We start from the raw sequence: 21,577 nt of genomic DNA on the forward strand, positions 1-21,577 counted from the left end.
TCCAGTCTTGTTCTGATTATCCATTATTTGGGTAAAAGTTCTTTTTAAATTTCGAAATTTGTTGTCGAGCATAACATGTGTCACCGAAGTGTGACCAAGAGCATAGAACTCTCCAGCAATATCCCTCCAAAGGTATTTTCTTTTGGGTCGCGAAACTGGGCTTTTCTTTTCTTATACCCTGCTAAGAGTAGGGGCGTCTTCTCATGGTTCCATCTAAATTCTTGAGAACCTGAAATAAAAACAAATTGCATAGATTTTATTTAAAACAAATAGTAAATAATTATGTAGTTCTATAATAATAATATTCGTATGGCTTTTATTGGTGGGGAGTTCCTGATGGGAGCTCCACCTCGCCTGAATATATCATTTAAGCCCTTAAGACTGTCATACTTCAGCCGGGACGACAGTAGTTCTATACAAAGTAACAATGGTTAGTATCCAGTAGGTACTGCATTTCCCACTAGACTAGGGATGTCAATCCCAGGACTGATTTTCCAATCATGGTATTTCGGGATTACCCAATATCAATCCCGGGATTGGCAAAAATCAGTTTCATACTTTTTAACGAATTATTGTTCCTCCTCAATTACATGTTTATAGTAACAGTGTGTGGAGATGAAAAAGGGCTCATTATAGAGGGAGAGGATATTATTGAAATGGAAAAACACTTAGGAATAATATTAAAATTAAACTTTCTATTTCTGTAAATGTTTTCAAGATTAGGAGTAACTTTTTTGAAAGCTGAACCACTACTAACTTAAATGAAATTTCGTAGAGCCAACTATATTTACTTCAACTAGATATTCTACTTATGATAGAGAGAGAGAAGAGAAGATAAATAATTAGACTAGATAGTGCTTATTTATTTCTGATTTCTTAAGTCTTTTCAAAGTTCTGAATGCATTTCAAGGAAATGACATCAGTACTATTGCAAATATTGCGCCGTCTAGACTGATAATTGTAGTGCTGTGTGAACAGAAACAAACATGGAGGCATAACAACCATTCAGCAAATGATGCGAGCCGATAATGCGAATTCTATTTAGCAAGTACAGAGTACAGTATATTATGTATAATATGCAACTGTAGATATCGAGAGTGTGTCTGTAGAATGAATTAGTCAAACACTTAGAACAATAAAAATTAAAATAAATTAGCTATGCAAAACCCATATTCACCACCGTAAATGAATTCTATATTGAATTGTTTTTGGAAATATTCTATTCACAATTTCAGGTTTTCTAATCCCGAAAATCCCGGGATGGACGCTGAAAAATCCCGGGATTTTTGGGTATCAAAAATGGACCGGGATCCCGGGTTTGACATTCCTACACTAGACCCACGCCTGGAATGCAAAATTTAAGGAGTGTAATGCGGTTTTAAATTTTTTAACTAAAATGCAAATATATAACTTTTCTAGTATTAATTTCAAATTTATATGAAGTTTCAAATTTTAATTCAAGTTTTTACACAGTATCCAGCTCTGCTGGTCAAAGATAAATCAATCAAGTCTTAAGTAGGCCTACTGTAAGTAACTCACATACACTAACAATTTAGTTAAAAATATAGGACGGTCAATTTCTATTTTCGTTGGTTAATAATAATAAATTTATCATTAATATCCCGGTTGCAGAGTCCACACATAAGTTATTCATGTGTAATTAAAACAATCGTAAAACTCACAATTCTATAAGGTTTTAAAACTGTCCGGGAGAGGGCCCCCAGACCCGCCTTGACTTGGGGGGTATTCCATACCCCCCCCCCCCAAGCTGGGCTGAACCAGTAGTTTTGGTCCTAGAGTCGCCAATGGCTTCAATGTTAAAATGTTATTACTGGTCACAGTCCATGTTTTACCATGGGTTGTAAAATAATATACATTACACATAATCAGAAATTATGAATAGTACAGTAGATATATAATAACAACAATCTTGCAAATTATAAAAAATAAAGATAATACAATAATAACCATGACAAAAAATAACATTATACTGATACTGAGAAGCATGAGTGATATTTTGTGTAGAGATAATATATAAAAAACAAGGCACCACCTACTTAAATTTATGTAATCGTGCAATTTTCTTCTCCCAATTACATCATAATAAAGTCCATTAGATTCATAAAGCACCTCGTATTCAGCCATGATGTCTGTTCACGTTCAGAAAGATTTCGTATTTGTTAAATACGATTTAGCAACAATACGGAGCTAGAAAAGGATAGCGCCCTTTGTGTATTGATAGACAAGGATAGCAACACCAATGTCAATCGAATATTGCCAATTTGCCAGCACAATATTGAATGCTTGTATTACGATAAAGTAGGACTCAAAGTAGCTATTTTAATAAAAATTTTAAAAAACTTAAATCAAAGAGGAAAGAACAAAGTTTGGAACGTTTTTTTCTCTTGCAAAGTAGGCCTACCATGTTACAATGTCACGACCATGTAATTGTGATGTAATTCACATTCAAAGTACCCTCCTAATGTTTGAAATCGATATGATTTCTCGTCTTGATACTATCGACTCTCGACTTTTCCAATCAGCTGATTCTTGTCAACCAAAATTAAAAGATGGCGTTTGTTTTGATGCAAGAATGTGTTTTCGTGTAGCTGTGAATTATCTTGATTCTATTAATATATAATTTTAGCAAAGTATTTCCCTATTATTTCAACTTTTTGTAGAATACCAATAGATTACTTGTAAAATGACTGTGTTACTAACAGCGGATTGGTGGCCCCATGGTCGTGATGCTTATTTCAGGTTAGTACAGTACGGTACCTACATTCCGTATTTTTAAAATATTATTTTCAATTTAGAATAAATATGCTGTATTAATGGGGCTCATATAAATCCTTTATAATATTATGTGTAGTTTAATCTATATATTGAGATCGTTGAAATCATTTTTAATAGTCTAATTATTGAAGATATTGATTATGATGATGATAATTCGGTGTCTACTAGGCCTAGGCCTAAATTGTAAGTGCAATAATACATTAAACAAATATTTTTTGTGATTATTCGTTTGGAAGTACAGTATCAAAACAAATCTATAAAAATAAAATAATAAAAGAATTCCTAAAAATATTTAACAGATCAAAAATTACTTTATCAATGCATGGTCTCTTATGGAGCTCTTAGAAAACAATGCACCCTGTAAACGCTGAAATAAATTTAGCCTGTGAGAGACGCCCATATCTAAATTTATACGCCCCAACTGGCCATAACAGGAAATTCTGGATGTGCCGTATACTATTTTGTAAACCGTACCTTAAATTCGTAAACTCTTACAACGTGAAAAATATACTATGTTCAACGTCCAAGTTCCCAAAATCGGGAGCCTGACGCGTTCAATTTATTTCACCCACATCTTCAGAATGCATGGCCTCTTATGGCATTTATTTCGCTTGTATAGTTCACCTCATATCAGACAATGCATACGGCTAACAAGCTGAAGAAATACAGCGCGTCTAAGAAGCCCGTATAGTTGAAGCCTATGGCGAGTGTCTATACCAGCTTCATAGACGCGCTGAATTGTTTCAGATTTTTTACATGATGCAGTTTCTAATAAGGAAAACTATAGGAGTGTAATAAACGCGCCCCATAATAAGAGACCATGAACTGTAGACGCGTCGAATTAATGTGCTTACATTAGCTGTTTATGTCATCAAGACATTATTTATTAGTTGGTAGGCCTATATGCTTTGCCACAGTATAAAAAAATTAATTGCTTATGAAATAGAATAGAAAAGACTGACTTGATGAAACTATAAATATTATTATAGCTTCCACAACACTATTCCTGCGGCCTCTAGCAGGAACCCCGTTCTCCCACAACATCCCCCCCCCACAATGAGATTGGTCAAAGAATAACAGAGAAATTAATTCTTTTCGTACTGTATGAATGCACAAGACAAACAAGATAATCTGAAAAACATTGTTGATTCAGCTGTATGACCATATGGAGCCATATCGAGTTTCAAAGCTTCATCTTAAATACAATTGAAATTAAAAATTTAATATTGATGTTTAAATGGTTAAAAGTGGTCATGCATGCAGTACGAAAAGATTTAATTTCTCTGTTATTCTTTGACCAATCTTAATAAATAAGGTATCGTTGAAATCTTGATAGAATTTGCTAACTTTTTTGTCTCTTGTAAATTTTCTTCAAAGTGAACAGTTTTCGTGGAATTTGCCATAACAAATTTAAAACTCCCGCCATTTTGAATATGTACATCGAAAATTTTTTTTTATTTTTTAAAGTTGAGTCTTTATAGCATAAATATTCATGCCAAATTTCAGATCAATACAACATTTCGTTCTTGAGATAGAAATTCCTAAGTGAAAAAAAATGAAATGGCAGCTATAAGGATAACCGCTGAGTTTTGGATACTTCAAATACGACATTTTGTAGTCTCCTATCATCCAGGAACAATACCCTAAAATATTCGACACCACTTCTGAAACACTCTGTATAGGTAGTAGAATAGGATGAATAGTGGAAAACTTTTTTAACGCCCTTAAAACTTTTACTTTTCACTTACAAAAACCCCCCTCCAACCAAAAAAATAATAATGTAAAACAAATTAAGAGAAAGTACCTACGAGATAGGTACCTAATCCATAATTTTTATTTAATTTTTCCAATTGTAAAGTGGGAGGAGTTACCTTTTTGAAACTTCATTATACGTTTTCAAATGCATAAATCTCGACAAAATGTTAGTCAGATTACTTTAAATTACTAAAAATAAGCAGATAATAAGTTAATTGATGATAAATATTCGATAAAGTAGGAGAGCATTCTATTTTTCCGCAAAGAAAAGCTATAATTTTGTTGAAATTAAATATATTAATAACCAATTATTGTCAATGAAATTTGTGTTTATTATTGAATAAGTTGTTGATGAAACGGTATCACAATGGATTAACGTTGAGTTGACGTTGATTGCGCCAATATGGACTGAGTAATAAAGAGTCAAAGTTACGGATATTTGTAAAAATTTTCAACTCGCGCTCGCGTTTCAAGTTTCTGGATTCTGTTCCGCATATATAGGAGATCGAGATGGTAGGGTTAGTGTGAGGAGTTGGTTCAGATGCTTGCCGAGACTACCACGGAGCGCTAGTCGTTCAGTGTCTCGAGGAAGTTCCCTGGACGCCCGGCAGAGAGTGCCGCAGTCTAGCGCTGACAGCCTGCCAGCTGACACAAGGACGGGAGCCGCGAGGCGATCCGTGTCAAAGGCAGAGCTCTGGTCCAAGCAAAGACTGAAGGAGCATGCGATTTCAGTCGTTACAGCACAGGGGCTACTCGAACTAGCTTCTCACTTACTTTTTTAATTTGGTAATTTATTTTGAAATGCATTTTTTTTAAATTCATTGAAAATTGTGAAAATAATGAATTTTCATCATTAACTAAATGTATTTTCAACAAAAACATATATTTAACATAATGTTGAAAATTCATTAAAAATTCGACTGACTCACTGTCGATGTTGTAGAACCATTCCAAAAACACACATAATATATCGTCAAATTCTACAGTTTTATTTGGTACAGGAAACCATGGTTTCAGCTTGAAAATGTGACTTGTGTGGTCACGAAACCATGGTCCTATAGAATTTGACGATTTATAGGTGTTTTTTATTTATTATATTAATTATTTTGTTACAAATTTTAAATTACATCATAAATCAAATTAGTTCAACCAGCAATTAATCAATTCCATTACACATCTTATATATTCATATAATTTTTCTCATGTATATCCTCAGTAAAAAGAAATATCTGAAGAAAAACTCACTCAATATTGATGATTCAATTCATCTATTTCACACACACACACACACACACACACACACACACACACACACACCACACACACACACACACACACACACACAACACACACACACACACACACACACACACCACACACACACACACACACACACACACACACACCACACACACACACACCACACACACACACACACACACACACACAACACACACACACACACACACACCACACACACACACACACACCACACACACACACACACACAACACACACACACACCACACACACCACACACACACACACACACCACACACACACACACACACACACACACACACACACACACACACACACACACACACACACCACACACACACACACACCACACCACACACACACCACACACACACACACACACACACACACACCACACACACACACACACCACACACACACACACATACAAGTTTGATACATATTAACAAAAAGAATACATGCAAATATCAACGACAATACGCAATAAAACAAAATACAGAGAAAGTCGTGCAAAATTGATGATATTATTTATTTATCTATCATTAGTACAAAATTACTTATTAAAATAATATTGGAAAAGCAAAAACAGGCGAACCCATTAATTATTCCTCTCCCAAATTTATATTATGAATTTATAGTTCGAAATAAGTTTGAATCACTTTTTTCTTTTCACTCCATATCACAATATTTTCTTTATAAAATTCGATACTCTCATAAAAAAGCACACAGGAAATATGTATCTCTTTGATTCCCTCTGAAGAAATTTATTGAATAATTGTCATTTTTACGCACTTGGCAAGCCTTCTGTTAGCTTTTATTTATTCATCTTAATTTGAAAAATAATCACAAAATGTTTCTCAACATTTGGTCCACCCCATGTCCTTGTTTCGGACAGTGGGCCTCAATTTACATCTAACATGTTTGAAAAACAGTCAGTTTATAATTGAGTTCAATACAAGACAAAATACTTGAGATATTGTCGATTTGAATCAACAGTTGATAAAACGAAATAAATTTAATTTTTAAATGGGAGAAACAGAATGTGTAGATGAATACTAGTTTTTCATAAAAAGTGTCTCCAATTGACAGGAAATTTGAAGTGTATTCGATGGAATGGCAGAAAGACTCCACATCACAATTATTTTCTTTATCAAATTCGATACTCTAATAGAAGTAGCACACAGGAAGTAAGCTTTCTCTTTGATACTCTCTACCTAGCTGTTGACTTTTATTTATTTATCTGAATTTGAAAAATAATTACAAATAAATGAGGTATTGTCGGTTTAAACTGACAGTTAAAAAAACTTTCAGTTTGAATAAGCTCTATTTTCTTTTCTATTGACATGTTTGCTGTACCTATACTCCGTACAAAATTACTTCAGACTTGGAGGAATCTGCGGCGCAGAGAAATGGAGGGAAATTAGCCAATTACAGTGATAGAGTCATAGGAAGAAGCGCGGTTGCCAATTTGTCGATTAGACTCAGTCGACTGAGCGCTTCCAGAGAGGAACATCCATATGCGTATCATGAGCGCTTGATTACTAACTGGAAATTAGAGAACGCTGGCCGGTTCAAAACGGTAACATAGCCGCCGTTGTATCCCTTCCGCTGTATGCCTTCTCTGCTGCGCATGTCCATCTCAAGTAAGAAGTAATTTTTTACAGATTATATTTGTTCGAACTCACTGCCGGCTCACAAGTTGTTCGTTGGATAGTGCCATTTTGTAAGTTAGAATTTATTTTATCAATCTGTATTATTTATGGAAAAATAAATGAATTTGAATAACGAAATGAATTTAATTTGTAAAGGGAAGAATCAGAATGTGTAGATGAATACTGGTTACTGATAAAAATTGTCTCCAATTGACAGGAAATTTGAAGTGTATTCGATGGAATGGCAGAAAGACCCGGACGTGAATCTGGACAGAGTGATTTTGACGACTTCCAAGTATGGCGGGCCGATAGCTGTGATGAGAGATCCATCGAAGATTGTCCAGGTGCAGTCCACTGGTAAACCTGTCATATCAATCTACTCGTCTTCGGGCTGCTTGATTTCATCCTTCAAAGTGAGTTTTTTACTTCAAAATCAAAGCAAATTTATTTCTAAATTCATTGATTACAAAAACTATATAGTGTACAATATCTAGGAAAACATGCATAAGCAGAGGCTGAGTATAATATTTTTATGAAAAGAAAGTAAATACAGTTCAACAGGATGAGAGAATTGAAGGTTCAGTACTTCAATTCTTCAAGAATTGTAATAATAATTCATAATTTCTCTGATTGCCAATGAATTGCAACCAGAGGAGTTTATTTACAAATACATATACATAACAATTAGAATAGACATGCAAAAGAAGTTGATAATAATAAACTTAAACTGCGTTTACACCGGAGTTAATAACACGAGTTATTAACAAAAAGTTATTAACCTGACTGAATCGTCAGAAATGTCTCTTAACAAAAGTTGATAACTCGTGTTTTTAACAGAAAGTTCCTTGTTATTAATATAATTGACTTCCATATGATTTCATTTAACGAGACTATTCATATTATGATATAACAGCCGGAATAAAAAGCAAAAAATTGTCTTCATGCTACTTTAAATTGAAACAGGTGTAATCATTAACATAATGATCTTCATGTGATTTAATGTGAACCAAATTATAGTGCGACAAAATTAAAAGTTCCTAACATAGGTTAATAACATTTTCTTTTGGCTGCTAGTTTTGTTATTAACAAAAGTTAATAACTTTGTCACGTGTTTCGTCTGCAGCTGTAGTTATTAGGGAACAACTGTAGATTTAGGGTAGGGATGCTTGGCGAGGGGATTGCGGGGAAGATAGAAACATGTTATTAACAAAGGTAATTAATGCGATAAAAGAGGCTTTTGTTGTTAACATAACACAATTCCTTTGATCTTTACCGACTCTCGATGGATACATAAATCTTGTTAATAACAAAGGTGAGGATTTCAAAAGGAAGTGCTGTCTTTTTTCTCTAAGCTTCTTGGCTAGACCTTTCTTCTGAGAATCTCGATGTAATAATTTGCATAAAAATTTGCCATTGGTAGAACGCTTGTGACATAGACATGACGTCAGTGGCAAGCAGTAGAATATAATTCCTTTAATTACAATAATAATTTAATTTATGTAATTCTTAAAACTGCTTAATCTTCTAGACATAGTTCCTCTCATACAATGTACATGTGTTAGTGTATATGATAAGGCAGGGTTGTTGTCTGATAGTAGATTAACATGTGTTGCTTTCAAACGATCACCCTTTTGGTGCTATTTCTATGCACTATGATTGGCTTAGGCTTGCCAAAGAGATTTAATTACCATGTGGTTCAGCTGAATTAATCATTAATAAATTAATATTCTTATACAATTTTTATTAGGTTTGAGACTGTTATAATTAATTTCTGCCGTTTTATCAATAATATAATTTCATGCTATGACCTAGTTAGTTACAATAAGACCTGACATATAATATAATTTCTTAATAATAAATAATTTCAACGATAATACATACATTTATTTTTTATTTATTTGAAATTCTTGGTCCTTTATTGATAGTTTTATAATTTTTAGAGATGGTATTATATCTTATGTGAAGCCAGCATGACATTTGACAATACTTTGAATCAGTCAGCTGCGTTCGAACTGTTTTAAAAACATCTGATCGATAGTAAACAAAGTGTAACCTCAAATTCAATGAGCAATTCGTAAACAATTTGTGCTTTATTTGCAAAATAATTATAATTTTATTGAATAATTTTCTAGAAAATATTCAGTACAGAACGGTACTCTTATCTAATGCACAGTTACTGATAAGTAAGCTTTATCGCTCGGTCACTAACTATTCCTTTAGCAAATTCTTTCATTTTAAAAGGTAATCACAATTTTTCTCTCTTCTCATGAGATCTATTTGAAAGATTCATCACACTATCAAACAGTGAAATAATTGCTAATATAGAATACATTAATATAGGCGGCATAGGCCTTCAGTGAATTAAATGTCAAGTTAGACATCAATTGAACTACTTAAAAATGGGAATATGCTTGCAAGCCAAGCATAGCTATCAAACAGTGAAATAATTGCCAATATAGAATACATTAATATAGGCGGCATAGGCCTTCAGTGAATTAAATGTCAAGTTAGACATCAATTGAACAACTCAAAAATGTGAATGTGCTTGCAAGCCAAGCATAGCTATCAATACAGTGAGATAATTACTAATATAGAATACATTAATATAGGCGGCATAGGCCTTCAGTGAATTAAATGCCAAGTTAGACATTAATAGAACAACTCAAATATGTGAATGTGCTTGCAAGCCAAGCGTAGAATTTGCATTTAGTTATGTAATTCATGTGTAAATGAAAGTTGATTAAAATGATTTACGTAACCTGAATAAAATTTTGAAGAAGAGATGCAGCCAGGCAGACAGGCAAGGAAACCACGGTACCCAAAGAACAGGACATCAGCAAGCGACGATGTGATCTGGCCATGCGAAGACAAGAATGGAAGCGTCCAACAGTAGGCAAATCCCCCAGTGGAAATGTGAGCAGGAACATGTAGAATTCCAAACGAATAATCCGAATTTCAAGTTGTGGAATTTTTAGATTGATTTCCAAACGGTAGAAATGATGAACTTGAAAGTTTGAGTTTCAAGAGGTGAAGCCAATTGTTAGAAGAATGGCAATAGACGCCACCACGAGTTTGTGATCTTGACAAAGTTTATCAGCGTAAATAAGTGAAGAAATTGATGAATAATTGAATCACAATTGAAGAATAGAATAAACGAGTTAATTTGAAGGAATAATTCACTTTTTAAAAACATTCTGTAAACTAGATGAATTTGGATGAAAAAGTTTAGACCGGGAGCGAAAGTGCACTCACCGACTAGGAACCATTGAAAGACAAGAGGCTAGCTAGACGCGCTAGCAACAAAAAAAGGAAGGCGGAAATGTCAGCCATGTACGTAAAACGTTTACAAACGTTTGGTGAAAAAGTAGCAAATATCTAGAAAGTAAGATGCCTAAAGACAAAATAAATTCAAAAAAATTGAATAGTACAAATATTAAAATTGAAACGACAACTAACACAACGAATAATATAGAAAACCAACTTGATTATGGCAGTGCCGTAGAACCGTGACTGTGACGTCACCGGAAGGCGCAGACGGAAAATGACGACATGATGTCTACGTAGTAGTGGAACGAGTAACAAGTGGAACCGTTACAATAAATGCTTTGTCAGATTTTACACTGTATTTAATCAAGGAAACAAAATAGAAACTTGGGCTATAAATCAAAATGAAGAGTATTAAAATAAGTTTTTCCCCACTAGAAAACAAGTTCACAAATTTTCAATGTAACCCCCTCCAGACACTCGAGTGATATCAATACGATACTCGAACTCGTTCCACACCCTCAGTAGCATATTGGGCGTAACAGTTTGTATAGCTGCTGTTATTTCTTGTTTGAGCTCCTCAATGTTAGCTGGTAGAGGAAGTCGATACACTTTATCTTTAACCTACCCCCACAGAAAAAAAATCGGAGGGGGTGAGCTCAGGGCTTCTTGGAGGCCAGTGATGAAGTGCTCTGTCTCGAGCTGCTTAGCAGCCGATCCATTGCCTCGGATAGTTTTCATTCAAATAGGCACGGACAGATGAGTGCCAAAGGGACTAAAAAAAACTTCAGAGGCTCCTCTAATCAATGACTGATAGTGCTTTACTCTCCGTTTATTCTTTGCAGAGTTATCAATATTCAAAGTTGTGGTATTCTTTTTGAATCACGGTGTAATATGTTTTGGTGTGATCATAATATTATTTTCCATAACAAACTTTAGCAGAAGTAACTTTAATTTATATTCTAAAACATAAAAACTAATTCCACTATTGTTATCTTGCTAACAAGTATCATTTCATATACCTATTAAGCTACGGTAAATAGTTGTGTATAATAGGCCTACATGCTGCTATTACCGCAAGAAATATAAAATATTTGTAAAATGAAAACTCCTAAATCAATCTCTATAGCATACATTGAATTCTGGTGTTTATGAAAACGTTCAGCTATATTGAAATAAAAATTGGTCCGAATGCTTAAATTTTTTTTCAAATTCAAAAATTATTTATTTTGCACAAAATATTATTACAGAACATTGTACCGGCTAAAAATACAAAAAATAAAAATACTAATGAAAATCCACTATGAAAAACAACTTATTTTAACATTTTTTGTTTTGCTTTAGAGGACAAAAACATAAAGCTATTTATTCTGTGTTTATCATTCATAAGTTCTACATATTATGTGGACCTGCACAGTGTCTTATCCAGGGAGGGGGGGCGATATGGGGATGTATCCTCCCCCAGAAATGGAACCTGAATTTTTTGTGGCTGTATCAGTCACAAAAATTAGTCACGAAACATATTTTCGTTATATTGTACTATGTAAGTCGAGAAATAGGGATGAGATAACAGCACTGCAATAGCATAGCAATGGTAATAATGAGCTTTTTTCTTATAGTGGTCTAGTGCGTAGAGACCGGATAGCAGGGCTTAGAGAAACTACAGATAGCACTTCAAAGTTAGTTCACTTTTTACCATCTATTATTATTAAGAAATTCAATATAGCTTATATTGCTCTAGTTGATTATAGTCCATTCGGTTTCATGCATATCCTTAAACAAAGTTCTAACAGATTCTACTAGAGAGTAGCTCCGAACATTTTACAGTTATGATGATCGGGCGTAGTTTCTACCGTGGACAGGAGGGACACATCCCCCTAATCTTTGAAAAAAAGTTTCATCCCCCCCCCAAACAATGTAAGTTTGAACACTCAAGTAAAAATCATGTAAATTTGAAAAAAATTGTTAATCACGTTAAAACTAAGCCTGTAGTGTTAGTTGAAATAGTGCTTTATTGGAGCCACAATTTAAGCATTCTAGCTTGTTATCTAATAATGAGTAGACCTTCTGCAAAATCACTATTTTTTAACAACTGAATGACTAATAAAATTCTACTCCACTCCATTCTATTTGTTATTTAATAAAAATCCCATAAGCCTATGACATTTTCAAGGAAAAATCGAAATAGTAGTGGCCTACTGATCACCAAAAAAACTTGAATGGAATGTTTGCTTTCAAGTGGAAATTGCGTAAAATCGCACCAAATTGAAGGTATATTTTCAAAATTTTCGGAGGAAGGCCCCGGACCCCCCTTTGGTGGGGGTATTCCATACCCCCCACACCCTCCGGTGACTACCTCAAAATTTAGGTGCTTTCTACTCCAATGCTATGATCCCCCCCGAAATTTTTTACTGGCTACGCGAGTGGACCTGCAATATCGTTTTTATTTTATTTTAATTCGAAAGATTCATCTACCTATAATACTTACTTACTTACTTACTTACTCCCAGGGCCATCTATATCTAAATTGACATTTTGCCGCACCAACAAATTGTCTCCACGTAGTTCGCTCCTCAGCATCTCTTTCTGTCGCTCCAAGTCTCTCCATGTCAGTTTTAACCTGTTGCCACCATCTCTGTCTGGGTCTCCCACGGGGTCTTCTTCCTAGAGGGTTGGGTGTTGAAACTCGTTTCAGCTTGGACTCTTCCTCTTCTGAGTATATGCCCAGCCCATTGTAATCTCCTACATTTTATTCCACTTATAATGTCTGGTTTATAATAGATATATTATAATATATACCTATAATAGATATATTATTTTAATGTATTTATTATATGTGTTGATTAATTTATTAATTTTTGTTTTAGGTTATGTGGCGCCGACAGCATGGGAAGTAGTGAGTGAGGATCGCCACACACGCGTACTCTTCGCTAGAGGCTCCGAGTTGTATGTCTTGAATGAGTCCGACCAACGAGCTATTCAAAAGGTACACTAATTCACATCTACAATACTAACTGTGAAGGGCTTATGAGGGCATAATTCTCAAAAAACATGTATGTTTAATATGCCTTTTTGCATTATTATGCATTTCAGACTTGTCTCATCATTAAAAACAAAAAAATTTATTCCTAAGTTCGAATGAAAATTCAAAATTTATTTCAAATTAATAGTAATGAAATGGTACAGTCTCAGCCTAGTTTTTCCTCCATGATCATTATTGTATTATGATTATAGTAGAATAAATGGTTTTGTACAATCATAATAATAATATTGAGGGTGAAGCCCACATAAGCTCTTAGGCTTGTGCGTGGGTAATGAGTGAGAGGGATGATGATAATGAGAGATGACGACTACTTTTTAGGTAGTTGGTACCGACGGCTTATCGTCTCCTTTGAAAGACGGGGTGGTCGTATCCATATGATTGTGCTGTGGTCAAAAACTTTTGCCCACAAAATAAATAAATTTGTGTAAATTTTCAGCAAATCGATCTCGGCGCTGATAACAGTCTAATTGTGGCGATGGCCGTCTCGGATACTCAGCGAAAACTGGCCGTCATGACTAATTACGGATTTGTGTGGATTGGAGGCGTCGATCTGCATCATTGCTACAGGCTGTTCGATACCAAGAACAAATCTCCTCCCAAAGAACTTGCCTGGTAAGTTGAGGGCTATCAGTTATTAGATAACTCAAAATATCAGGGCACCGAGCTTCGCTCGTTATTTATTGATAAACAGAACACAATTCTTCAAAATGATTGGGGAAGGACTAACAGGCACAGCCCAAAACTGTTCCTTCCCCGAATTTTGATTTAAACACTACAAGTGGTCCAAAAAGTAGGTTAAGTTCCATACACCTGAATTCAGGTCCAATTCACTGACCAAATATTTGAAAACAGAAAAGTTCTAATTTAGATTGTTTACAAACCAAATTGAATACTAACAAAATAACACTCACTTATCACTTAAAACTGTAAAATAATGATTAACTTTGAATATTATGATAAACCATGTCATGTCAACAAATCAGATTATTTTGATCGAGTCTATTAAAATTTCTAGATTTCTCGCGAGATACGTATGCTGATTGATTACACAGCTTATCTCCCACACAGGCACACGGATCTTCTGTTATCGACAGATGACGAAATTACCATCTTTTTTCCAAGGATGAATTATCCTTTTCATTTCCTTCAGCGAGTTTTCCCCGGGATGAAACCTAGTGCAATCGAATTTTTATATCATAAACCTACTATGTTCCAAATTCCGTAAAAATCGTTAGAGCCGTTTTCGAGATCCGTTGGACATAAATATAAATAACCAAATATAAAAATATATACAGAAATTGCTCGCTTAATATAATAGGATTCAAATTGTTTACTATTAGTTATTAGATTTATCTCAAAGCTAGTAGTTAGTTAGAAGAACTAGCCCTGGTGATAACTACCTATCTCATTGATTGAACTCTTTATTATATTAGAATAATATTACCTATTGGCCTTCATAGACTATATTGCAATAACAAGACAGAAAAAAACAGTTACTAGTTGTTGTCACTTGTAGCTATATTAGTATGTAGCTCTACTCCACTACTAAAGCTGCTGAACACATAACAAAACTCCCCATGATAAGAATCTATATAAACTTGATAAAAATATAAAATTTCACTTGAAAACTTATGATCAAACAAACACACTTCGATGTTTTTAAATGTAATATTCAGTACATCTTAATAACAGTTCAGTTATCAATCGGCGTTATACATGATAGCCTTCAAAACTCAAAAATTATTTTTCTCAAAAGTACAGCAATACATTTCTTAATAAAAGGTTAGCAAATACTTTTTTACAGGTTTTATTCTGTGTTATTTGTTGGACACGATGAATTGGCTGAACTTTATAACTATTTTCAGTCCTAGTCCCGATTGCACAAGAGCCTGTTAAATTTTAATCATGCAACTAGTATCAATCTGAGAAGACTTTTTCGAAAAGAAGACTTCTCTGATTGGCTCTCGTGGCATTTAATAACTATTAAAATTGTACAGGCTTTTGTACAGCTGGATCCAGATCTATTATAACAGATCTATTATAACAGTCGTGAAGCCCATTGAATATGAAGCTAAAATATTTATTATAATATATCAGGAGATGAGACTTTACCATATAGTAAGGGAATCCCCACTCATAAAAGCCATGCCTACGACTCTTTTTTGTATTGGTGAACTCCATATTTATTGAAGTAATTAATAAAACCAATATAAAAACCTTGTAGTACCCTTTATTATTAAAAACTTCAAAATATTTCAACGACTAGTTTCGACCCTAACTTAGGTAATTTTCAAGTTGATTTCAACTTGAAGTTTTTAATAATAAAGGGCACTACAAGGTTTTTATATTGTTTTAATTAATTTGTCCAAAAGTAGCCCATGTAAGTGAAGTGTTTTTATTGAAGTAAGTTTATTTATAAAATTGTGAGCTGCAATATGCAATGCATTTTTATTCATTTCAGGTGTGGTGAAGATGCTATTGCTATTTACCGTGATAACAACGTGGAAATTATCGATGAGAAAGAAGATCCACTCAACTTTTTGTAAGTAAAAACTTGGAACAAGTCAACTTGTGCTATTCATTTATTCCAAATTATATTGGTGGGGTTTGAGAATTATATAGCCTACCTTTTGCCTCTTGTTATCGCCACTTTTTGATCTTTTAACTTTACATGTTCATGTTTTCTCTAAACGGTTCACTCATTCCACTTTGAAAATGGAAGGATCGAATATAGTTATCATTGACTGACTTTCAGTCAACATTGATTGACATTTGACAACTTTCACGGTATTTTGATACATTTTCCAGTTTAAACTTTATTGAAAACATATAGTTGTACTGTATTATAATACATGGTCACTTTTATTTTTAGGGCTACTTAAATTATACTTAAAAACAATAAAAATTATGAGTTATACTTGATAATTTTATTGTGTTTCAATAGTCATAGTTATAAATGTTTTACTGTACTATAAACTACTTTGCAAACACTGTTTTAATTCAATTCATAAAAACATGATAATATTTAATTTAATTCCAGCTTCGAGATCCCGATCAAACTAGTGCAAGAGCTGGACTGTGTTCGGATTTTGTCGCAGTATAACCACGAAATTCTCCAGAAAGTTCCATTTGTGGTGCAGGAAATATTCAGGATAAATGGCACTGGTCCTGGTGCATATCTGCTCGAAGCCTCCAAACAATTCAAGGTGAGAGAGATAAGATGTTTAAGTTATACTCTTATAACTCAACTAATTAACAATCTAAAAATGTTAATCTTTTAATTATTTTCATAGGCTTACGAGTCTCGTATTTTTTGTAATTGGCCGTTTCATTCTGTAAATCAATAAGTTATTTGAATGTGTTGTTTTGTCTTAAGTTTCTGTTAATACAAGAAGTTATTGTTATTTGCTTTATTCATATTATTTTGGCCACTTGAACTGTTGTTGCAACGGTAAATTAAATATGTTTTTAAGCAGTAAAAATTAAATGGAATTTCTCTTCATAGCCAAAATATAAGATTTCTTATGTTGGCAGTGTTGAAATTCAGTAGAAATGCACTTGTATAAACAATTGTTCATACAATTAATACTATATTATATATCATACAATTGAACAAAAATACAATTGTTTGTATAAACCTAGCTACATTTGGACTGTTGTATAAATTAGAATTGGAACCGTTTTGGGCGTAAGCTTATGGTACTTATCTGTAAGTTGTGTAATTCTGAATCATTAAATAAATAAACAATCCATCAAATAAAGAATTATAAGGTAGTAAAATACTGTAGAAAAAAAACATAATTTTCATCAACAATTTCAGTTTTTCACTTCATCATCTACTGAATAAGAAAAATGAGATAAATAAATAGAAATCAGTCTCATTTCGCACCAATAACAATTAAATTCACTGTGCCGATTAACTGACTATTTTCCAACCAAGTATCAAAAAAGTTTATTCAATATTAATAGGTCAGTTAATGTATGTTTATTGTTTTTCATTGCTAGAATGTCAGTTGTTTTTAATTGTAATTATTGTGGCACTTTGTTTTAATTTGTCAATAAAGGTGAATGATGGGTAACCGTGGTGATAGAGGAGCTTGCATCACAAAAAGAAATACATCAATTGAGACTTAATTTGTAGAACCTCACTGTTCCAAAAAGTTAAGAAAAATCTCTTATATTGGTCAGGAAAAATAGTCTCAAAATATCTGTGACAATACTGTAATTTGACTATTTTACTTAGTGGATGAAATGAAGATTGAAACGTATAAATTTTGAATCATTCATGATTTCCCTTGGTATTCATTAGAACTAAGTGTAAAAGTAAAGTTTGCAAAATGTCAAAATACCTCATGTCAGGGGTGCCCACAAGGGGGGGGCATGGCGCAATTTGCGCCATCAACATTTTTGGGGGGGGCATGATTTTTTATATTTTATGTCAACATTTTGAATCATGGCTAAATCATGGTTGAATAGAGATATCCTAATGTAGTTAATTTTAATACTTTTTCCCACCTTTACAATGTTATATTCTGCAAAGTGTAACTCAATATAAAGCAAAAAAAATACAATTGATAATAATAATATGTTGTATGCAGGAATTTTAGTAATTTTAAGCCTATGAGTTCGAAGGTAAGTCTTTGAAAAAAATAAATTATAACTCCATCATCCACTATTATTCTGATTTCTTTTGCTTAATTTTAAATTTAAATGGTCCTGTGTTTGAGTTTCCTTGCTGTTGCAACCTAATTTTCTTAAAAGCACAATGATAAGTTAAATTGTAATGTACATTTTAATCTGATAATTATTTTAATTTCGAAGGCGTTCTATGATGATATTAATGTCTCTGAAATGGGAATGCAATTATAAACAACATCGCAAACTAAAAGAATCTCCTCTTTTATGTGAGATGAATGAAAGATTCTTGTAAAAATATAATTGTGAAGTAAGATACGTTTAATTCAAAAAATCAAGAAAGTTTCGATATTTTTCTCATTTCTACAGTCTCAACAGTTCTTTGATATAAACAGTGATGCAAGATCAATTTATGGCAACTCAGCTTAAAGAGCATGAAATTTTCTCTCATTTAAGACCAATCGCAACCTATCATGTATTGTACTCATTTTAGAGACTCTTTCATAACAGTAAAATCGCAAGAAAAATGAGAAAATAAAGATCATCATTCAATTGGCTGTAACTTTTTAACGGCATTGAAAACAGAAGTAAAAGAGTGAAACATGGGAGTGAAAAAAGGAGAAAATTCATCACAACCTCGACTACTTTCTGGATTTTCCATCTGAAGTGTTCCACAAGATACGCAACGTTGCATATGCGAGACTGTGGCAATGGGGGAAATATCACAAATTTCTTGCACATTCAAAGTTGTGTATCTTTTGGAACACTTCAGATAAAAAATCCAAAAAAGTAGTCCTGCGCGACCAGTCAATTCATTGGAAATAAAATGTTATTATCTTCAATATTATATAGAGAATGCTTTATCTCGATAAATTCAAGGTTCTCGAGATTAAATGGAAAACTTAAAAAAAGTCCAAAATTTTGGGGGTGAAGTCGCCCTCTGGCGTGTGAGCAAATTTCAGATTAGAATTTAGCGCCCCAAAATACAGATAGAACCATCGAAAAAAATTCTTTCGGGGCTGTTTCCTGAAAAACGACCATTTGACTGGACTATAAGTTGTTATCCAACTTAAGCGATATATTAAGCGTTGTTAAATTAAGCAAGCAATTTCTGTATATATGTTTGTATTTTTCTATTTTTATATCTGGTTATCTGGCTATCTGGTTATATGGTTAATTATGTTCAACGGATATCGGAAACGGCTCAAACGATTTACACGAAATTCGGAATATAGTAGGTTTATGATATCAAAATTCGATTGCACTAGGTCTCATCCCTGAGAAAACTCCCTGAAGGACATGAAAAGGATAATTCATCCTTGGAAAAACAGATGATGATTTCGTCGTCTGTCGATAACAGAAGATGTGTGTGCCTGTGTGGGAGATCAGCTGTTTAATCAATTAGCTCATCGTATCTCGTGAGGAATCTAGAAATTTTAATTGACTCGATCAAAATACAGTAATCTGATTTGTTGACATGAGATGGTATATATCATAATATTGAAGATTGATCATTATTTTACAGTGATTAGTGAGTGTTATTTTGTTATTCAATTATTTGGTATGTAAACAATCTAAATTAGAACTTTTATGTTTTCAAATATTTGGACTGAAAATTTCACTTGGATTCAAGTCTATGAAACATAACCTACTTTTTGGAATATTAAATATCCCAACTATAAATTTTATAGTGAATAAATAAAAATTCGAGGAAGAAACAGTTTTGGGCTGTGCCTGTTAGTCCTTCCCCAATCATTTCAAAGAATTGAGTTCTGTTTATCAATGAATAAATAACGAGCAAAGCTTGGTGCCCCGATATTTGGTATTAATAATAGATAGAATTTACAAGATGTACGTGTTCAGATGATATCTTTATTCCAAAAACCAAACCATTTGAAGATACATTTTGTTCGACTTGTGTTATTATTTACTCCTGTAATGTTAAAAAGTAAATACTACCAACACACAACATCAGTGACAACCTGTTCCAATTTATGATAAATATCGGGGCACCGAGCTCCGCTCTGGGGTACCTACAAAAGCATATAAAAATTATTAAGAAAGAAGAAATTATAATAAATATTCATAGTTCATATAGAAAGGTTCTATCTAATCACAGTGGATTGAGATTAATTCGCAAAGGAATGCAAGAATTCTCTCTCAAAGCATGTTAAATTAATCCTGATTAATTTCACGAGAACCAAATCACAGAAGACCATCTCAAAAAGATAGCTTATCTGATTGGTTCTACTGGAATTAATCAGGATTGAAATTTAACCGGCTTTTGTACAACTGCCACTAAGTAGCCTACCTGATTGAATTAGGTACAAAAGTTCAACAGCTGAGTCCCACACACATGCACTCGCTCACTCACTTCCATCATCAACAGACGACGAAATTATCAGCTGTTTTTCCAAGGATGAATGAATTCTTTTAATGTCCTTTAGCGAGTTTCCCCAGGAACGAGAACTAGTGCAATCGAATTTTTATATTATAAACATACTATATATTCTGAATTTCGTGAGAATCATTAAAGCTGTTTTCGAGATCCGGTGAAATACAAATATATAAACATCAAAACATCTAAACAGAAATTTCTTGTTTAATAGTATAGGATTTAGAATACCTAAATTTGCCGACATTATATATTGTAAGAATAAAATCGTTCCAAAATTGTATGAATGTTCACCAAAATTGCTATGCAATTTCTTTGCAATAAAAGAATATCGAGATATTATTATTCAACTTTTTTATAGTAACCTTTACATTTAAAAGCAAGCCTCCCTTACTTATCTTTTAATATCCTATCAAATTTTTGTCATGTAGTTTTTCCTGATGTAATGTAGTACTTTTTATTCCTCCCGAACAAGAACGGGTGCACTGCTAGTCTCAAAAATAATATCAAAAAATTCTTTATTTATATTTTAAAAGAGATAAGAAACGATGGTATATATTTTTACAATATTATGAAAACAGAAAGAATTCCTCACAAGAACAAAGGTAAATAATGCACTTGGAAGATTAGAATGTAAGATGTGAATTTTATTGTCATACACTGCTAATGCAAAAAACTAAAGGGTTGGGAATTGGGATACTTTGGGGGGGGCATTACACTTGGATTGGGGGGGCTTGGCGCATTGCCCTTGGGGGG

The 21,577-nt window shown here is 33.3% G+C and overlaps 1 protein-coding gene across 1 annotated transcript in view; it reads left to right on the forward strand.

Moving 5' to 3' along the window:
* The first annotated feature begins 2,557 nt into the window (after positions 1–2,557).
* The window catches only part of LOC111043926 (vacuolar protein sorting-associated protein 16 homolog), a 36,128-nt gene continuing 17,108 nt past the window's right edge, over positions 2,558–21,577 (forward strand). Inside the window, exons 1-6 of the mRNA XM_039435151.1 lie at positions 2,558–2,760; positions 7,702–7,897; positions 13,564–13,734; positions 14,228–14,403; positions 16,253–16,333; positions 16,832–16,997. Of these exons, the coding sequence (XP_039291085.1) occupies positions 2,705–2,760; positions 7,702–7,897; positions 13,564–13,734; positions 14,228–14,403; positions 16,253–16,333; positions 16,832–16,997 (846 nt within the window). The 5' untranslated portion in view covers positions 2,558–2,704. The remainder of the gene's footprint in view (positions 2,761–7,701; positions 7,898–13,563; positions 13,735–14,227; positions 14,404–16,252; positions 16,334–16,831; positions 16,998–21,577) is intronic.

The sequence above is a fragment of the Nilaparvata lugens genome, chromosome 8 (genome assembly GCF_014356525.2).
Source record: "Nilaparvata lugens isolate BPH chromosome 8, ASM1435652v1, whole genome shotgun sequence".
Classification (NCBI taxonomy): domain Eukaryota; kingdom Metazoa; phylum Arthropoda; class Insecta; order Hemiptera; family Delphacidae; genus Nilaparvata; species Nilaparvata lugens.